This window comes from Fusarium musae, chromosome 2 (genome assembly GCF_019915245.1).
Source record: "Fusarium musae strain F31 chromosome 2, whole genome shotgun sequence".
NCBI lineage: Eukaryota > Fungi > Ascomycota > Sordariomycetes > Hypocreales > Nectriaceae > Fusarium > Fusarium musae.
Window position 1 is genome coordinate 1862690 of NC_058388.1, and position 14619 is coordinate 1877308.

Here is a 14619-nt window from a genome sequence, read left to right on the forward strand (position 1 = left end):
ACTTCATGAATACGATGTATCGCTCTTTACCTACTCTTATGGTATCCTGGCTGGGCACGAGATTGTCGCAGCCTAGGACAAATGTGCAGGAATAAACCCAAGTGACATGTTTTGACATATTGATTCTTCTGTACAGCAAGTATACATGATAATTATACACGCAGCATCGTCACTGCCATTTCTACCCAACCTCTACCGGTTACCGATCAGTCATCATGTTTCGTACGCCCTTCCAGTAATCCTTTGGCAACTCCTTTTCCAGCTCCTCACGAGTCAGCCACTTAAACTCGGTGTAGCCATAGGGGTTGTCCTTAAGATCAGCCTGACCAGCCATTATCCTGCCCTTGATGAAGAAAGTCTTCTCACCCTTCTTCTCGACGACGCCGTCGGCAGTCGTCTTGGGTCGTGAGACGACATGGGCAACTGGTACGCGGCTGACAATCCATGTGTTCATGTTGACGCCAGCAGCCTGGTCGAGGACTCGCTTGGCGGACTATTGGAATATTTAGCACTATCCAACAACCCTATGCGAACATGGCTTACCTCATGAAGATTTTCATCCTTAGGGATCACATCAGCGGGGAAGCCCCAGCCGTCTTTACCCTTGACCACAAGATACAGGGTTCGATCGAGTTGGCGATCCAGTCTTTGAACATCACCCTTGCGATCTGCTTCAGTCACACGATCCGCAGGAGGCTCAACAGGGATGACATCCTCAGGAGCAATAATCTCAGCATCATCACTGACACGTGCCTCAGCATCCCTGAGTAAGGATTTGACAATAGTCTCCTGGTTGCTAAGCTCATCGCCAACCTTAAGTTCGTCGTCCCACGCCTTGGAACTCTTTCCATTGTAGACACCCAGCTCCTTGGCCACGGTGCCCTTGCGCTCTTGGACCTTGATGTTCCAGTCTAGACGGCGAGCCGTATCAGGTTTGAAGTAAATACCGGTGATAAAAGGGGTGTTGAGACGTTCTTCCAGGCGTTTCTGGTAGAAAAAGAATGCATTTTCAAAAGGATGGAGTTTCCGTGTCACCAGAGGTGGTCGCGTGAGAATAACACCAGAGCGGACGTCGTAGGGCGACGGAGAGCTAGTGGGTGTAGGAGTAGAGGTATCGGTGGGGGTTTTCGCTACGGCTGCGGCGAGAGATGAGTAGAGCCGTGCTGGGTATCTAGACATAGAAGAAGAGGAAGCACATCGCGCGCACAGATTAGGAGAAGCTGAGATGTTTCCTGTTAGTTACATGAGCCTTGGAGTGGGTTTTTAAGACGATCAATTGTTGAGCATAGAGCAGGACAAAAGGAGGGAATTGTATGGACTCACTAGATAGCACAGCCTGAGCGGCCTTCGAACCCCGGCTTGAAGCTGTCATGCTGTCTGTCTTCGCTCCGTGGGTTGTGACTCCCGAACGTTGCGACTCGGTGATCGAAGCTGGATGGGGATATTCAACAGCGACTTCACGAACTTTTCGTCTGGGCCCTGGATGGTACGTACCGCGGAGCGACAGGCCCGACCTACCTAAGGTACCTTACCTACCTTACCTACCACCTTAGTACGTAGGTACCTAGTAGGCATAGTGGAGGGCCCCGGGCAGACGGGAGTCAATGGATTATTAGCGCCTGAGGCAACAAGACATATATCATTAAAATAAATTTCCCAGCATCTGGCTAATCTTCTTCTTTCTTTTCCTCTCAAGGCACCATTTCCTTATCGTCAAGACCTGTTTCCACCTCCAGAACGTCTCGATCATTTACGTGTGCCGAGAAGAAATCCGCAGTCTTTTTCGCTAGCGGGGCCTGCAAGAAAAATTCTTTATCCTACCGGGTTCTGTTAGATAGATACTGCTGACATTTCGTGCCATATCAATATGATTTGATAGCCGATAACAATACCACTCCTACTAACGGAGTCGTGCCAAGCACTTGTAATTATGCCGTTAGAAACAAAGGCCGCACATGTGGTAGGCTTTGTATCCAAGCCGATCACGCTGTCAGCTAAAGGTGAACAATGTTGATGACATTGACAAAAAAACAAGTGGCATACGCCAATGAGAAGGTCGTATTGGAACATGAGACTACCTAGTGACAAAAGAGGCATATGCAAACATGACCCAAACTACCTTGAATAATATCTGTACACATATCGAACTCGCGTTGATACCCGATCTCAACTCCGTTGTGACACCACGCTATCAAAATGCAATGAATCATGCCCGCCTTTCGAAAGATGCTGGGTATCAAACCACATGGATCTCCTTGATGATGCCTGAACGCCTGCTTAACTCTTGGTTCCCGCCTTGATTCATTTTATCATTAAGCTAAGCAGACAATTCTGCAACTGCTTGAGCAACCTCCTTAGTTGCTCTGTTTTCCCATTGCCGTCGGGCTTCATCGCTCAATGACGCCGCGCCTTTCACCTCGTCATAAAGCTTTCTTGAAATATCTCTGTTAATAACTGAGTATTGTTCCGTCGTTAGTTTTCTAGACCGCCAGTGTGGTCGTAATGCGCCCTTGACGATCTCATTTATGCTGATCTTATCTTCCTGGGTGATATTGGAGTCTGCTGACGGTTGGTCCTCTTTTTGAGCTGGTACCTCAGATGGACGGCGTGGCCGTGGTTGTCGTAGTTCTAACGGTCGGCTTTCTGGGACCTTCACCAAGCGTGTCTCTGAATCGGACTGTTCATTGCTTGTATGAGTCGGGGAATAGTTTGAATGGGGTCTTGTTGGACGTGTCTCTGAGTCGCTGTGGTCACGATTTGAACGAGTCGGTGAATAATTCGCGGGGGCGTAACGAGGTTGAATAGTACTGCTGAGCGAGAGCGTTGGCGAAGTTGGTCGGCCGTTAAAGTTTGGCATAGGAGGAGGGGTAAGTGAAAGAGCCCGTGGGCTACTGTAATTTGATGGGGACGGAGATATCGCCGGTGAGAGGGCTGGGGATGAAGCCTCTGGTGCATGCCGCCATCCATTGGTAGTCATTGTCTCGTCCTCAGACATGATACTAGGCTCGAGTTCTTTCAGTAGTGAGGAAACCAAGGGAGGATCGATACTGCTATGGTCGACATTACCATTTCTGGATGACGATCCATTGGGAATAGGTCGTGTTGATGAGGGTCCAGCCGGCGCTGGAGAAGATACAGAGCTTGAACCTTCACCATTCTGGGTGGGCAAGCGACGTGTTCGAGGGCGCTTAAGTTTCCTTTCGGGTTCTTGAACGGGTTCGCGCGGAGAAGCAGTCACAGACCGTGCTTTGCGCTTGCGAGAAGTGGTGCTGGGTTCATCCGTTTCACGAGCACGTTCCAAAGCGCCCCAAGCTCGTCTTTCGTCGGCCGTTTCTTGTACTGGCTCTGGTGCTGACTGAAGCCGTTCGCTGATAGCAGAAGGTATGTTGTTTATAAATACGTCACGAGCGCCCAGGCGGCGGGCAATATCCATTCTTTGCTGCCAGCGTTCGAGTTCGCGTCGCCCAAGTTCCTGGAATCTCCTGTATTGCTCTAATTCCTCATCTTCATCATCGTGGTTGTCCAAATCCAAGTCGCTCATCTCGTAGAACCGCCCAGAAAACTGACCCCAGGCGCCTTGCCACTCAACATTTCTAGCTTGCCGACGGGCTCGCCTTAATCGTGCTCGAGTTCGTACATGGTAACCACGAACGTTTCGGGGGTTCGGACGTCGCACGTATGATGGACGAGGAGATTGTTCGCCAGATTCAGTGGTCCTTGGCTCTTCCACCAGCTGAAAAAGGTGAGAGCACTCCATACAATACCAATCACCGTCTGGAATGGCCTCAAGACCAATACAATGCGTATGGTAGGCTGCATCGCAGCTGTCGCATAGGAGAAGAACATCCTCCCTCTCTGAAGAGTTGCAAATGGGACATGGGTTGCCTTGCTCTTCCTCCTCTTCGTCTTCGGGGTTTTCGCCAAGCCACTGTCTTACATCGAATTCAGCAACCTGTTTTTTATCCTGGACATCGTATTTCGAAATGGCGGTACCTGCACAAAGGGAAGGGTTAGTAAATGGACACATGTGAAGTAGAAGAATAAGCTTCCAACATACCATCGACCCCGTTGTACACTCGAACTGAATGGAAGGGATTACGACAAATGGGACATGTGTTTGTCTTTTGCGCCCAGGAACGAATACATGCATCATGAATAATGTGATTGCACCCGTCAAGTGATGCAACTATGTTCAGATAATTGGAGTCGTTCTCAAGAACATCTGAGGCTGTGGAGGTTGTGGTAGGAACAGGCGCGGACTCGGGTGCGGATGCGGGCTCGCCGCCAGAAACACCACCAGCAGCATCACTCGCAGCTACAGTGAGGGCAGCTGGAGCTTGGAGGGCAGCCGCGGGACGTGGCAGAGGATCCAGGCATATAATGCACTGCTCCGCTTCAGACATGATGTCGAAATTGATAACACAGATCGTATCTTGATGAAAACATGTAAAATAAGATCGAGTGAATTAAAGTCGATTCGTGCCGTCGATTCGAGCAGGCGGTGATGGTGGTAAAAGGGAATGGGATGGGATGGGTGGATGGAGATGTCCCGTCGTGATCGATTAGGCGGGATGGCTCGTTTTTGGGGGGGCAAAGTACCGTCCGTAACTTAGCAGGCTGGCTTAGGTTGACACCCGAATGGTGATGCATTAGTGGACAGGAGCCCTGTAGGCAAAGGCAGAGGAAAATAAGAGAAAGAGATCCAGCTGTAGTGGAATGGCTGTTTTCAAGGATCCTAGGAGCCTGGCAGGGACGTGATCAGGGCCAATGAGCGCTCCCCCGTCCTGGATCAGCGCCACGCCTGGAAGAAATAAATGTTATGTTATGTGCCTGCGGAGCAAAACAAATGCACGGTGGGGAGACCCTGATGACGGATGACTCTTGTTCGCGTCAGGCTTGATTACCGGTACCGTGCCTCAAGGTAGCCATTTTGAACACAGGCGCGGTAGAACGCACAAGGTTTAGGAGTAGGTAAGGTAGGTAGACAATTCTTAGTACTTTCTGTGAAGGCCTTTTTATCCTATTCCCGTGTTGTGTAGAAGAACATCACGCCTTCTAATCTTCGACTTCCCCTCACCTGTTTCCCGAGTCCCGGACTCGATAACGTCCGTCCTTGGTCATTCGGGGCAGCAAATGGTGTCTTTTTTACTACAAGCTGGCGAGACCGACTGAGGGCGCATGGCCTAAGTTAGGTAGCCTCGGGGGGCAGGAAAACACCGAACCTTGATATAGGGTGTTAAAATAAAGTAAGTAAAGAGTCCCCTAAGCTTAGGCTAAATTTACCTAAAGACTTTTATCACTTAGGGTCAAGGTCCTGAGTTTTCTTTCCTCCCCTAGGGTAGATACCAGTTAATAGTTCTACTTACTTGGGACAGGGGTAGGTAAGGAAGGTATGCACAAGACCATAGGTAGCCGGCCAGCATCCTCTATCAGATACATTATTTTAAAAATTTCATGTTGAAGGAGGCAGCTCATAAATGTTTTTTCCCTCCTTATAATAAAAAAAAAAGAGCAAGAAGTGCTTTATTGCAGCTAAGTATAACAACCGAGGGACACTGTGCCTCTGCCTGAAGTTGATTTTGAACGCCTGCCAAGATACAACGGAGCTTGAGTCAATATATTAAGAGTGGAAGAACTGACGTGAATTTGTCGACGATGTACCCCGTAGAAGCTGAACCTTATCGAGAGAGAACGAATCTCAGGAAGGAGCCAAACTGTTCGATACAGACCTACCAGGGGAGAACTTGCCGTGCCTGCTGGCACGCGGGTAGATACAGAATACCTACCTATTGCTTTAGAGGTAGACCAGGGAGATTCACGAGTGACTGCACAACAACACAACACATTTAATGAGCGAAATATACATACACATAGATATTGTCGAGGATGACAGTATCCTGAGTCACAACTGGAGACCATCACTGGTACGGCAGGCACCCAAATTTAGTGCAATAGGGAAGCCTAGAAAGCTATGATGCAAACTTGCCATAACCTACGAAGTCAGAACCCATCTCACAAGCCAAACTTGACCGTCAGATCTCGTGGTTACATACTGTCCATGTTGAGTATTTACGACTTCCACTTATCATACTGCACCCCACAAAACGTTTTGCTAAGCTGCTTCGAAAATGTCCCAGTGTATTAACCAGACGTGGTTTATCGTCGAAAACCGCGTGAATCATATTTGCCCGCAACAACATGTGTCTTTTGCCAACCATGTCTTGTTGAGAGTTGAGAAGTTCATACTACAGAAAAGAATGGGCCCAATCAAGGTCGTACGAGGTTTAAGGGGGTTTAAATAACTAGGTTGATCCGAGTCGGGAAGAGACCTCGCAGCTCATATCCTTCGAGATAATTCGGATCGGGCATAAATGTTGTCGAAATCGGCTCTGATTACTTCAGAGAGAATATTCTACCACACTCGTGAGCCCCACTGTACACAGTCGAGAGTGACGAAGGACCTGCTGCGGCGTAAGATAGGGTCCTGACATGGAGCTCATGACTTAGACACTTGAGGGCTGGCCAAGAAGAACATCAGCGTGTTGGCATAGGACCTGTTCGTATCGACCGGTCCAGTTCCTGGCGACAGTAGAATCCTGCGATGACTGAAAGATGACAATAGTTCTGTTAATTTATAATTGCACGGGGCGGGAGAGTTGTTGAATGGGTCTGAAGCCTGCAATTCTTTTTTGTTCATTGCTAATCGATCGGCTTCTATGTGATCGAATATCGGGTGTTGACGTCCAGATCGTCAACTCGTAGTGTAGGCACGAAATCCATATCCCCCGTACACCATACCGAAAAGCAAAGCCGTTTTCTTCTTCCGCTAGAGTCCATCCTTAAACCTCAGCAATCTCTCGGAGACGTCGCAGAGTCGATCGCATGGCGGCGGCAGCAGGTGTGCTATTCCTGGTTAGTGGTCCATCCTGACATGCATCACTCGATAGAGTTGGGAGTACGAACGCAACGGTGTAAGCACCACCAGCAACGGTGCGCTTGCAAGACTTGCAATCCCAGATGCCGGTAGCCTGTCGCTTGACGGTGACCTTTCCGCAGAAAGTGCAGGTGTACTTGGCGTGCTGGGTAACTTCCATCTTCTTGACCTGCTTTCGCAGGGAAGCACCGTAACTAAAGACCATGATGTTAGTATCGGTCGTATCAATATACCCAGTCACTGCATATCTAAGGTCCCATCCTGCCTCGTGCCGCCCTTGGTCTACTCGTGGAACTTTCTGTCTGTATCTGTGGGCTAGCTTGTGCGAACCAAATCCACCACCTGCCTCTGAAACAGTTGTCGGGACCATAAAGAGAGCCACAGGCAGCGGAGGAGTCGTTACGGATGCGAGGAAGGGAATCGGTGTCGACATGCTTCGGGTATGGGATTTTCGTCGTGAAACTTACCGGGTACCGTATTTACCGCTGCGAACTTGTTAGCTATCGTCGCTCTGATGCTGAGCAGAAGGATAATACATACGTAACACCGACCTTCTTTGTTCGCTTGGTCATCTTGAAGGATATGTGTCGGACGTCTTGGAAGTAATAAAGACGGCGGAGGTGAATGTTGCTCGACTGTTGGAGGCTGATACTGAATGTTGCAGAGGAAAACTTGTGGTCCTTAGGGCAAGCCCATTCAGGAAGCGAGTGGGTCCCACTTTCTTGAATTTTTTCGATGCTCGATCGGAAGAACCTCGGCGAAGAGAAGCCTGGACTCACGTGCTTCGATCCGGCGAGACTGAGAAATGGTTCGAACATGACTCGTGATCTCTTTAAGTTCTATGTGAAGGCCTACCTACTACTGTACCTACTAGGGTATTACTAGAAGCCTAGGGCCTTCAATTCTCGGGGTGTAAACAAACTTTCTATAAAATTCCTTGTGAGTTAACTTGAGGAGCATATGCTCCAACAAAGGAGTGAAGCTCTTTTGCTACGCTCCCTCGCTCAAGTTCAAATTCTATCACGTCGACTTAGCCCATGTGAAGACATCATCAAATCTCATTCGTTCAAGACCAAGCTTGTTGATGAGTGCCACCTTATCGAGATAAAGATCCTAATGTTAGGAGCGGAATGAACGCTCTGAGTACCTACAAGGGTGCCTGATCACTGGGCGCCACCAAACTGATCGTCCCTCGGCATCATGATACCAAAGAAACCCCAACTTGACCGTCTCGAACGCAACCCTCCACAGCACCTCGTCTTTATCGACTCACATTGACTATATAAAATTTTGGTTCTTATCTATTTTCAATCGACCTTGATATCAAGTTTCACTTAATTCTTTCTCGAATCTTTCAATTGCCGATTGAAAATGCCCCTTGTTAAGGACCATGGCCGCCAATACGACATCGTTGTCCTTGGGGCAACTGGTGAGTTCTTATCTCCAGTTGGGCCATTGAGTAAGGCTATGGCCGAATTCTGACTGTATCCAAGGTTACACAGGAAAATTAACGGCTGAATATATCTCGATGCATCTTGCAACTGACCTAAAATGGGCGGTGGCTGGCCGAAACAATGGCAAGTTAACGGCTGTGGTTGAAGAGTGTCAGAAGCTCAACTCTGATCGACTGCCACCAGGTACCGCCCAACATCATTCCTTGTTGATCCTTTATAGTCTACAGGCTGATGATTAAAATTAGCCATTGAGGTCGTAGACCTGGTCGACTCCGACTTGAGTGTTCTAGCAAAGAAGACGTGTATTATTCTAACCACCATTGGACCATATAGCCTGTACGGTGAACATGCTTATAAGGCTTGTGCCAAGGCCGGAACCCACTATGTAGATGTCACCGGTGAAGCTGCTTGGGTTCATAAGATGATTAAGAAATATGAAGCAACTGCCAAACAGACAGGTGCTATCTTGATTCCACAAGCTGGAATTGAGTCCGCTCCCGCTGATCTCATCACATGGACCATGGCCAAGGCTATTCGTACCAATCTAGGCTCTCAGACAAGAGATGTGGTGGTTTCTCTCCACAAAATCAAGTGAGTACAGCTCTTCAACAAGAAGGCATAGTTCAAACAACTAACTGAGCCATAGCTCGGCACCATCCGGTGGCACACTCGCTACGGCCTTGAGTATCTGGGATGTCTTCTCGCTTCAGGAGATCAAGGAGGCTAGTAGCCCGTATGCCCAGTCACCTGTCAAACATAAAGATCCAACACGGCCCAAGAGCTCAATTCTCCAAATGATTTTTGGCGTTCGGACCGTACCAAATCTTGGGCTCCAGACCACGGCGGTCACGAATTCAACTGATGTTGCAGTTGTTGAACGTACTTGGGGTCTTCTCTCCAGTACGCCCTCCCGCAAAGATGAGTTTTATGGCCCCAATTTCGTTTGGGTAGAACACATGAAAGCCCGCAACTGGCTCCATGGGATCTTTATTCATTGGCTTCTTATTGTCGGCGGGGTCCTACTCGTATCAGTTGCACCGTTGAGGAACTTTCTCAAGAAGCGTGTATGTCAGCCCGGGGAAGGTGCTAAACGTGAGGACACGGACAAAGATGAAATTGAGTATCGCGGCATCGCATATCCTGATTCGGAGAAGGCCGCAGGCAAAGCAGCTCTCTGCCGTATGTGGTATCATGGTGGCATGTACTTCTGTAAGTTTAAAATACCGACAGGTCATAAACTCTTACTGACAGTTGTGCCCATAGTGACAGGAATGCTCCTTGCCGAGATTGCCGCAACAATTCTTGAAGACGAAATTGAGCTCGATGGCGGATCTTATACACCAGCGTGCCTAGGTCAAGGCTTAGTTGACCGCTTGGACAAGTCTGGTTTCAGGACAGACGTCAGGATTATTGATGCTTGAACCTGATTAGCAACGTAAAAACAAGGCGTTTGCACATGATGGGAAAGCAATGTCACAACAGGGCTACATCACCTTCGCACAGACAAAGATCATTTGACCCCATACCAATAATGAGCATCATCTCCTAGATAAATATGTTGCCAACCGGCAGTTTCATACTCTTACGTCGCTGGCCCTTCATACACTACCTTGGCCTAGCTAGGCTTGCTCTCGATTAGGCATTCAGTGGTACTCAGTGGCAGAGGCTTCATTATATCGAAATTCGAACCTCTTTTATTCTCAGAAAACCGTTTTTGGTAATTTGCCAAGCTTAGTGTACTATTGGCTTCTTTGTCACTGATATTTGTGCCGTCAAAATGGCATGAAGTCTTCCTCTTATAGACAATGATCGAAGAAACTTTGGGAACTCGATCTGAGGCGACAAAAACACATTCGTAGATTAAGAATTTCTTAGTATAACGTTAGGGAGTTCTTGAAGCAGCTTTCCTGCTCTTGTACACAGCCAGTCTCGAGTCTTTTGACGTCCAAAAGCTCATCTTATATCAAGATAAGAAAAATATGTAAAGTTAGTAGTATGCTGAAAAGAGAAATGCGAGATGCCCCACAAAGAGCTTTCAAGCATGGTGGATCATTAGGTAGGTACTTGCGGAGTACCTAAGGTAGGTAGGTTGCTCTTCGCGTCAGGTCGCGGAAGTTTGGCAGACGTCATTAGCAACCTACAGTACCTAACATCAAACCCGGGAAAGTTCTTCACCTCAACACCCCAACCGCAATCCATCCTTCGACGTTCAAACCGACCACGCTCTTGGTATCATTTCAATTGATCTTTACGACCCTTAGCGAACTGGGGTGCAGTACTAGTAATTCACATGCGCCCTAAAAGGTTCGAATCTACTTATCTTGCCGACTCCATCATTTCAACCTTCACTGGCTTAAACCGAAATGGATCCCCATAGCACTTCATCAGACGCTGTATCTAATGAGTCGTCGCCATTACTCCCTACCACAGAGAACAGACCCAAAGGAACACGATCAGTTACCTTCAGCGACAACCCTGTTACAAAAACCTTTGAACCTACTCGTCAACAATTCCAGCATCGATCCCCCGGGCATCATGCTGCTGGCTCCGTCAGCGGCGCCGCTGGCGGCCCTCCCATGCTCACAGCTTTGAACAATAGGCTCAGGAGACGGAATAGCCAAGGGTCGGTACCTGCAGTTGCTAATCTATCTTTTGGGTCCAAAATTGGACCTCAACGCAGTACGAAGAAAACGGAGAAGCTGAAGCTGCTTCCCAACACCGACCTGGACGACCCTGAGGATGAGGAGAGTGGCAGAGATGTCTATTCCCAGTATACACGTATCAAGGATCCCGCTGCGCGGAGAGATGCAGCGAAACTTGGAAAAGCGGATCGAGACCGACTGCCGCGTGTCACGGCATATTGCACTGCAAACCGATACGAGATGGAAGCCCTGATGAGATTTCTAAAGGGAAGAGGAAAAACCCGAAGCGCAAATCCCAAGCTCATCGACGAATGCATATATACACCGTATAATTATACCTCCAAGAACGCGCGCAGTCGCGATCCAGTTCAGAATTATGAACGCCGGCATTCAACTGGAGGTGACGCCATTGATGTCGCGCAACAGCGGAGCGACTTAGCTGACTTACCTTTAGAAGAGGCCGGTTCAGAGACTCTTGACCACAATGGCCACGCCCATAGCGATGCTAATGGTAACGGTAATGGCTCCCACATTGACAGCGCAGATCTGCTGGGCTCGGCAGTAGAAGATCACGACTCGATAAGCGAGACCAATCCCGATTTTGATACCCAGGTGCATACACCCGAGGTGTTTCTCTTTGATTATGGAGTGGTTGTCATCTGGGGAATGACCGAAGCTCAAGAAGCCCGGTTCTTGAAAGAGATCGCCAAGTTTGAGACAGAGAAGCTTGCCCCAGATGATGTCGAGACTGAGTTGTTCAACTTTTACTACACAAAGGATTATCAGGCCCGTATCTATAATGACTTTATCACTCTCCGCGACAAGAACAACTACATGACGAAATTAGCTATTTCTCATGCACTGGCACAAAGTGTTAAAGTAAGCTAACCTGCTAATAAGGGTTGTATCGGGACGATTTGCTAAGAGCTTGCAGACTTCACTCTTCGAAGAGTTGATTGCATCAACAGTTGACACATGCAAAGATATTCCCACACAAATAGCCACAACGGGGAAAATTGCACTTCGGCGATCACAGATCAACATGCAAATTGGAGAGCTTTTTATTCTTCGCATCAACATCCACCTTAACGGCTCAGTACTGGATACACCTGAGCTCTTCTGGGTAGAGCCCCAACTTGAGCCCGTGTACCAAGCCGTGAGGAGTTATTTAGAGATGGATCAGCGCGTTGGACTTCTGACAGAACGTCTCGATGTCATAGCAGATTTGTTGGCTGTGCTAAAAGGAGAGCTCAGCCATGGCCATGACGAGAAGCTTGAATGGATCGGTATGCTAAGCGCCGTTCTATGACATAAACAGTATACTAACCACTCACCAGTAATTGTTCTTATTGCGGCAGAAATTCTCGTTGCAGCTGTCAATATTGTAGTAGACTTATATGTCGGCGAATAAGTTCTTGTTCAACCTTGGTATCTCACCCATTCCAATATTGGAGAAGGAAGAAGAAGAAGTAACAACCAGTTCGGCTAATGGAGGTTCATCTTGTCAGTCTGTGTTATAATTTGGTATAAACCCACAAACGAAGCAACCAGGAGTACGTGTACAACTTACAGATATTAGATAGATGACTCCGCGTCCAGGTCGCAGAGCGATGCGCGCGAAGAAAACCTGTTTCTTAATATATTGAGTCCGTTCTCGGAACTTAGTTCTTTATTGTGAAAAGCATCTAATTACTAGTACAAGGGTTGATGTCATGACATGCGAAATCGTATACCCGCCAAAACGCCTCTATAGACATTCAATGGATGTCCTCATTCCTCGACTTTCTCGCCAGCCTGTGTATCTTGATCCTCAGTGTCATCACCCATCTCTATGTCCTCGTCCTGAACGAGTTGCTTTGGCTCAGCAGGCTTATCATCCTTCTTGTCAGATGCGGGGCTTTTCTTCGACTCATCGTTCTTGGCCATTGCAAGCTCGAATTTTGCCTCGTATTCATCTTTCTCACCAGCTGAGAGACCCTTCCAGACACGAGAAAGCTCATCCTCCACGTTCACAGGGATCTCGTTGTCCTTTTCCTTGCTCTCGAGACCAGGCCGTGTTTCCAAGCAAAACAGCTCGAATGCACTGGTGGGCTCCTTAGAATCGCTCGCAGAGATACCGTTGGCATGAGCCGGCTTAGATTGGCTTTCTGGAGGGTGTGAGAAGGTTTCGGAGGTTGGGGAGCCGGCGGTATTGGTAAAAGATGCAGCAACTGGTGCCTTCGAGTCGGAATCAGGCATCATCGACTTTCGGTGGCCTCTCTTTGTACGCAGAGGCTTATCTTTGGGCTTCTGGTGGTTAGCTAACTCACTTGGTATGGTGAATTGGTAGTCCTAATCCAAGCGCAAAAGCATCAACATTGAACCGGGCGCCGTAAGTAGTAGAGGCGCGGCAGGCCGGTAGAGGATTGCCAGGCAAAGGGAGAAGAGGGGCGGGAAGAAAATGATAGCATACCGTAGGGGGTGGGCTTGGGCTGCCGTCCGAATCCTCAACATTTGCGCTCGTGCGCTTTGCGAGCTGTTCGAGGAGAAATGCACGCTCTATTCTCAGCTTTTCAACCTGGCGCTTGATACGAGCAAGACGAAGTCGAGCGGCATCATTGGCGTCTTCAACCTCATTGGTGCGGTTCTTCAGCTGAACACATTTTCGACGATAGGCCTCCTCCACGGAAGGAGGGAGTGTAGAGGGAATCGCTGGTGTGCGAGGAGGTAGGTCAGCTTCTGATGCCTTGCGCTTGAGTGTTATGGGCATGCTGGGCGTTTGATCTGGAGGTGAGGTGATGATGCAAGGGCCGTGAAAACAATACAAGAACGCGCGACAATGAGAAGAGTGTGGTTGTGAAGTGCAGGGCAAATGAAGATCGTGTGGTAGATGGCGTAAGGGGTGCCTTGGCCTTGACTTGAGCAGTGAGTTTGAAGGTTGGAGCAACCAACAGAGCCCAGCAGGCGCGATCATTGACACTGAGCGATTCTGTTACGGGCGTATGACTTACCAGGCATGGTTGGTCTAGCTAAGGTACCCAGGCAGGTATGAATCACAGCTAATAATACTGTCTCTACGATTGGTATGTATCTTTCTGGAAAAGGTTCGATTATGAGACGATGGAAGATAGGTAATTGCGACGTCGACTGTCGAAGTTCGCTGTGAGTTTAGGGGTGATTGCTTGACGCGCGTGACGATTCGCTAGGTAGGTAGGCGTAGGTAAGTCAGGTCGTCAAGCTCACTGAATCACTGGTGGGCGGTGTCCACTTGAATCTGCAATTGATGAACCGCTGAAACCGAACAGGCAAAAAGACAAAGAAGAAGTTTCGTCACCAAGGCGAGAGAGAGGAGCTAGTACCTATGGCGCTGGTCGTGGGTATCAGGATGGAAAGGTGTTAGAAGTAAGTGTGTCAATCAGCAGCCATCACGAGTCGCAAACCTGGACGGTGTCAGCTTGTTCCCGTCACCAAAGCTTCGCGGGTGTGCTCGTCAGCCACAACGGCATGCAAGGCTGAAAGACTCTTTCAGGGGGTGTGGCGGAGACCATATCTGATTGGGCAGCTAGACCCTTGGAACTGCCCCTCAAATTGAGGCTGTTATCAGCAAGAA

At 48.6% G+C, this 14619-nt stretch overlaps 6 protein-coding genes across 6 annotated transcripts; 2 read left to right on the top strand and 4 right to left on the bottom strand.

Annotated features, from left to right (window-relative positions):
- Nucleotides 1-199: 199 nt before the first annotated feature.
- Nucleotides 200-1372, bottom strand: J7337_002523 (uncharacterized protein; the record flags this gene model as incomplete). The annotated part of the gene is made up of 3 exons (XM_044820250.1): nt 200-493; nt 544-1232; nt 1324-1372. The coding sequence occupies 3 exons, from the start codon at nt 1370-1372 to the stop codon at nt 200-202; spliced, it is 1032 nt and encodes a 343-aa protein (XP_044684550.1).
- Nucleotides 1373-2317: 945 nt separating this feature from the next.
- On the bottom strand, nt 2318-4403 carry J7337_002524 (uncharacterized protein; the record flags this gene model as incomplete). Its single annotated transcript, XM_044820251.1, has 2 exons — nt 2318-3993; nt 4058-4403. The coding sequence occupies 2 exons, from the start codon at nt 4401-4403 to the stop codon at nt 2318-2320; spliced, it is 2022 nt and encodes a 673-aa protein (XP_044684551.1).
- A 2436-nt stretch (nt 4404-6839) lies between these two features.
- J7337_002525 (uncharacterized protein) lies at nt 6840-7506 on the bottom strand (the record flags this gene model as incomplete). Its single annotated transcript, XM_044820252.1, has 3 exons — nt 6840-7368; nt 7402-7419; nt 7475-7506. 3 exons carry the CDS (start codon nt 7504-7506, stop codon nt 6840-6842), a joined length of 579 nt encoding a protein of 192 aa, XP_044684552.1.
- Nucleotides 7507-8305: 799 nt separating this feature from the next.
- Nucleotides 8306-9809, top strand: J7337_002526 (uncharacterized protein; the record flags this gene model as incomplete). Its single annotated transcript, XM_044820253.1, has 4 exons — nt 8306-8363; nt 8634-8979; nt 9035-9597; nt 9652-9809. 4 exons carry the CDS (start codon nt 8306-8308, stop codon nt 9807-9809), a joined length of 1125 nt encoding a protein of 374 aa, XP_044684553.1.
- A 942-nt stretch (nt 9810-10751) lies between these two features.
- On the top strand, nt 10752-12441 carry J7337_002527 (uncharacterized protein; the record flags this gene model as incomplete). The annotated part of the gene is made up of 3 exons (XM_044820254.1): nt 10752-11909; nt 11965-12316; nt 12368-12441. 3 exons carry the CDS (start codon nt 10752-10754, stop codon nt 12439-12441), a joined length of 1584 nt encoding a protein of 527 aa, XP_044684554.1.
- A 359-nt stretch (nt 12442-12800) lies between these two features.
- On the bottom strand, nt 12801-13779 carry J7337_002528 (uncharacterized protein; the record flags this gene model as incomplete). Its single annotated transcript, XM_044820255.1, has 2 exons — nt 12801-13361; nt 13483-13779. The coding sequence occupies 2 exons, from the start codon at nt 13777-13779 to the stop codon at nt 12801-12803; spliced, it is 858 nt and encodes a 285-aa protein (XP_044684555.1).
- Nucleotides 13780-14619: the final 840 nt, after the last annotated feature.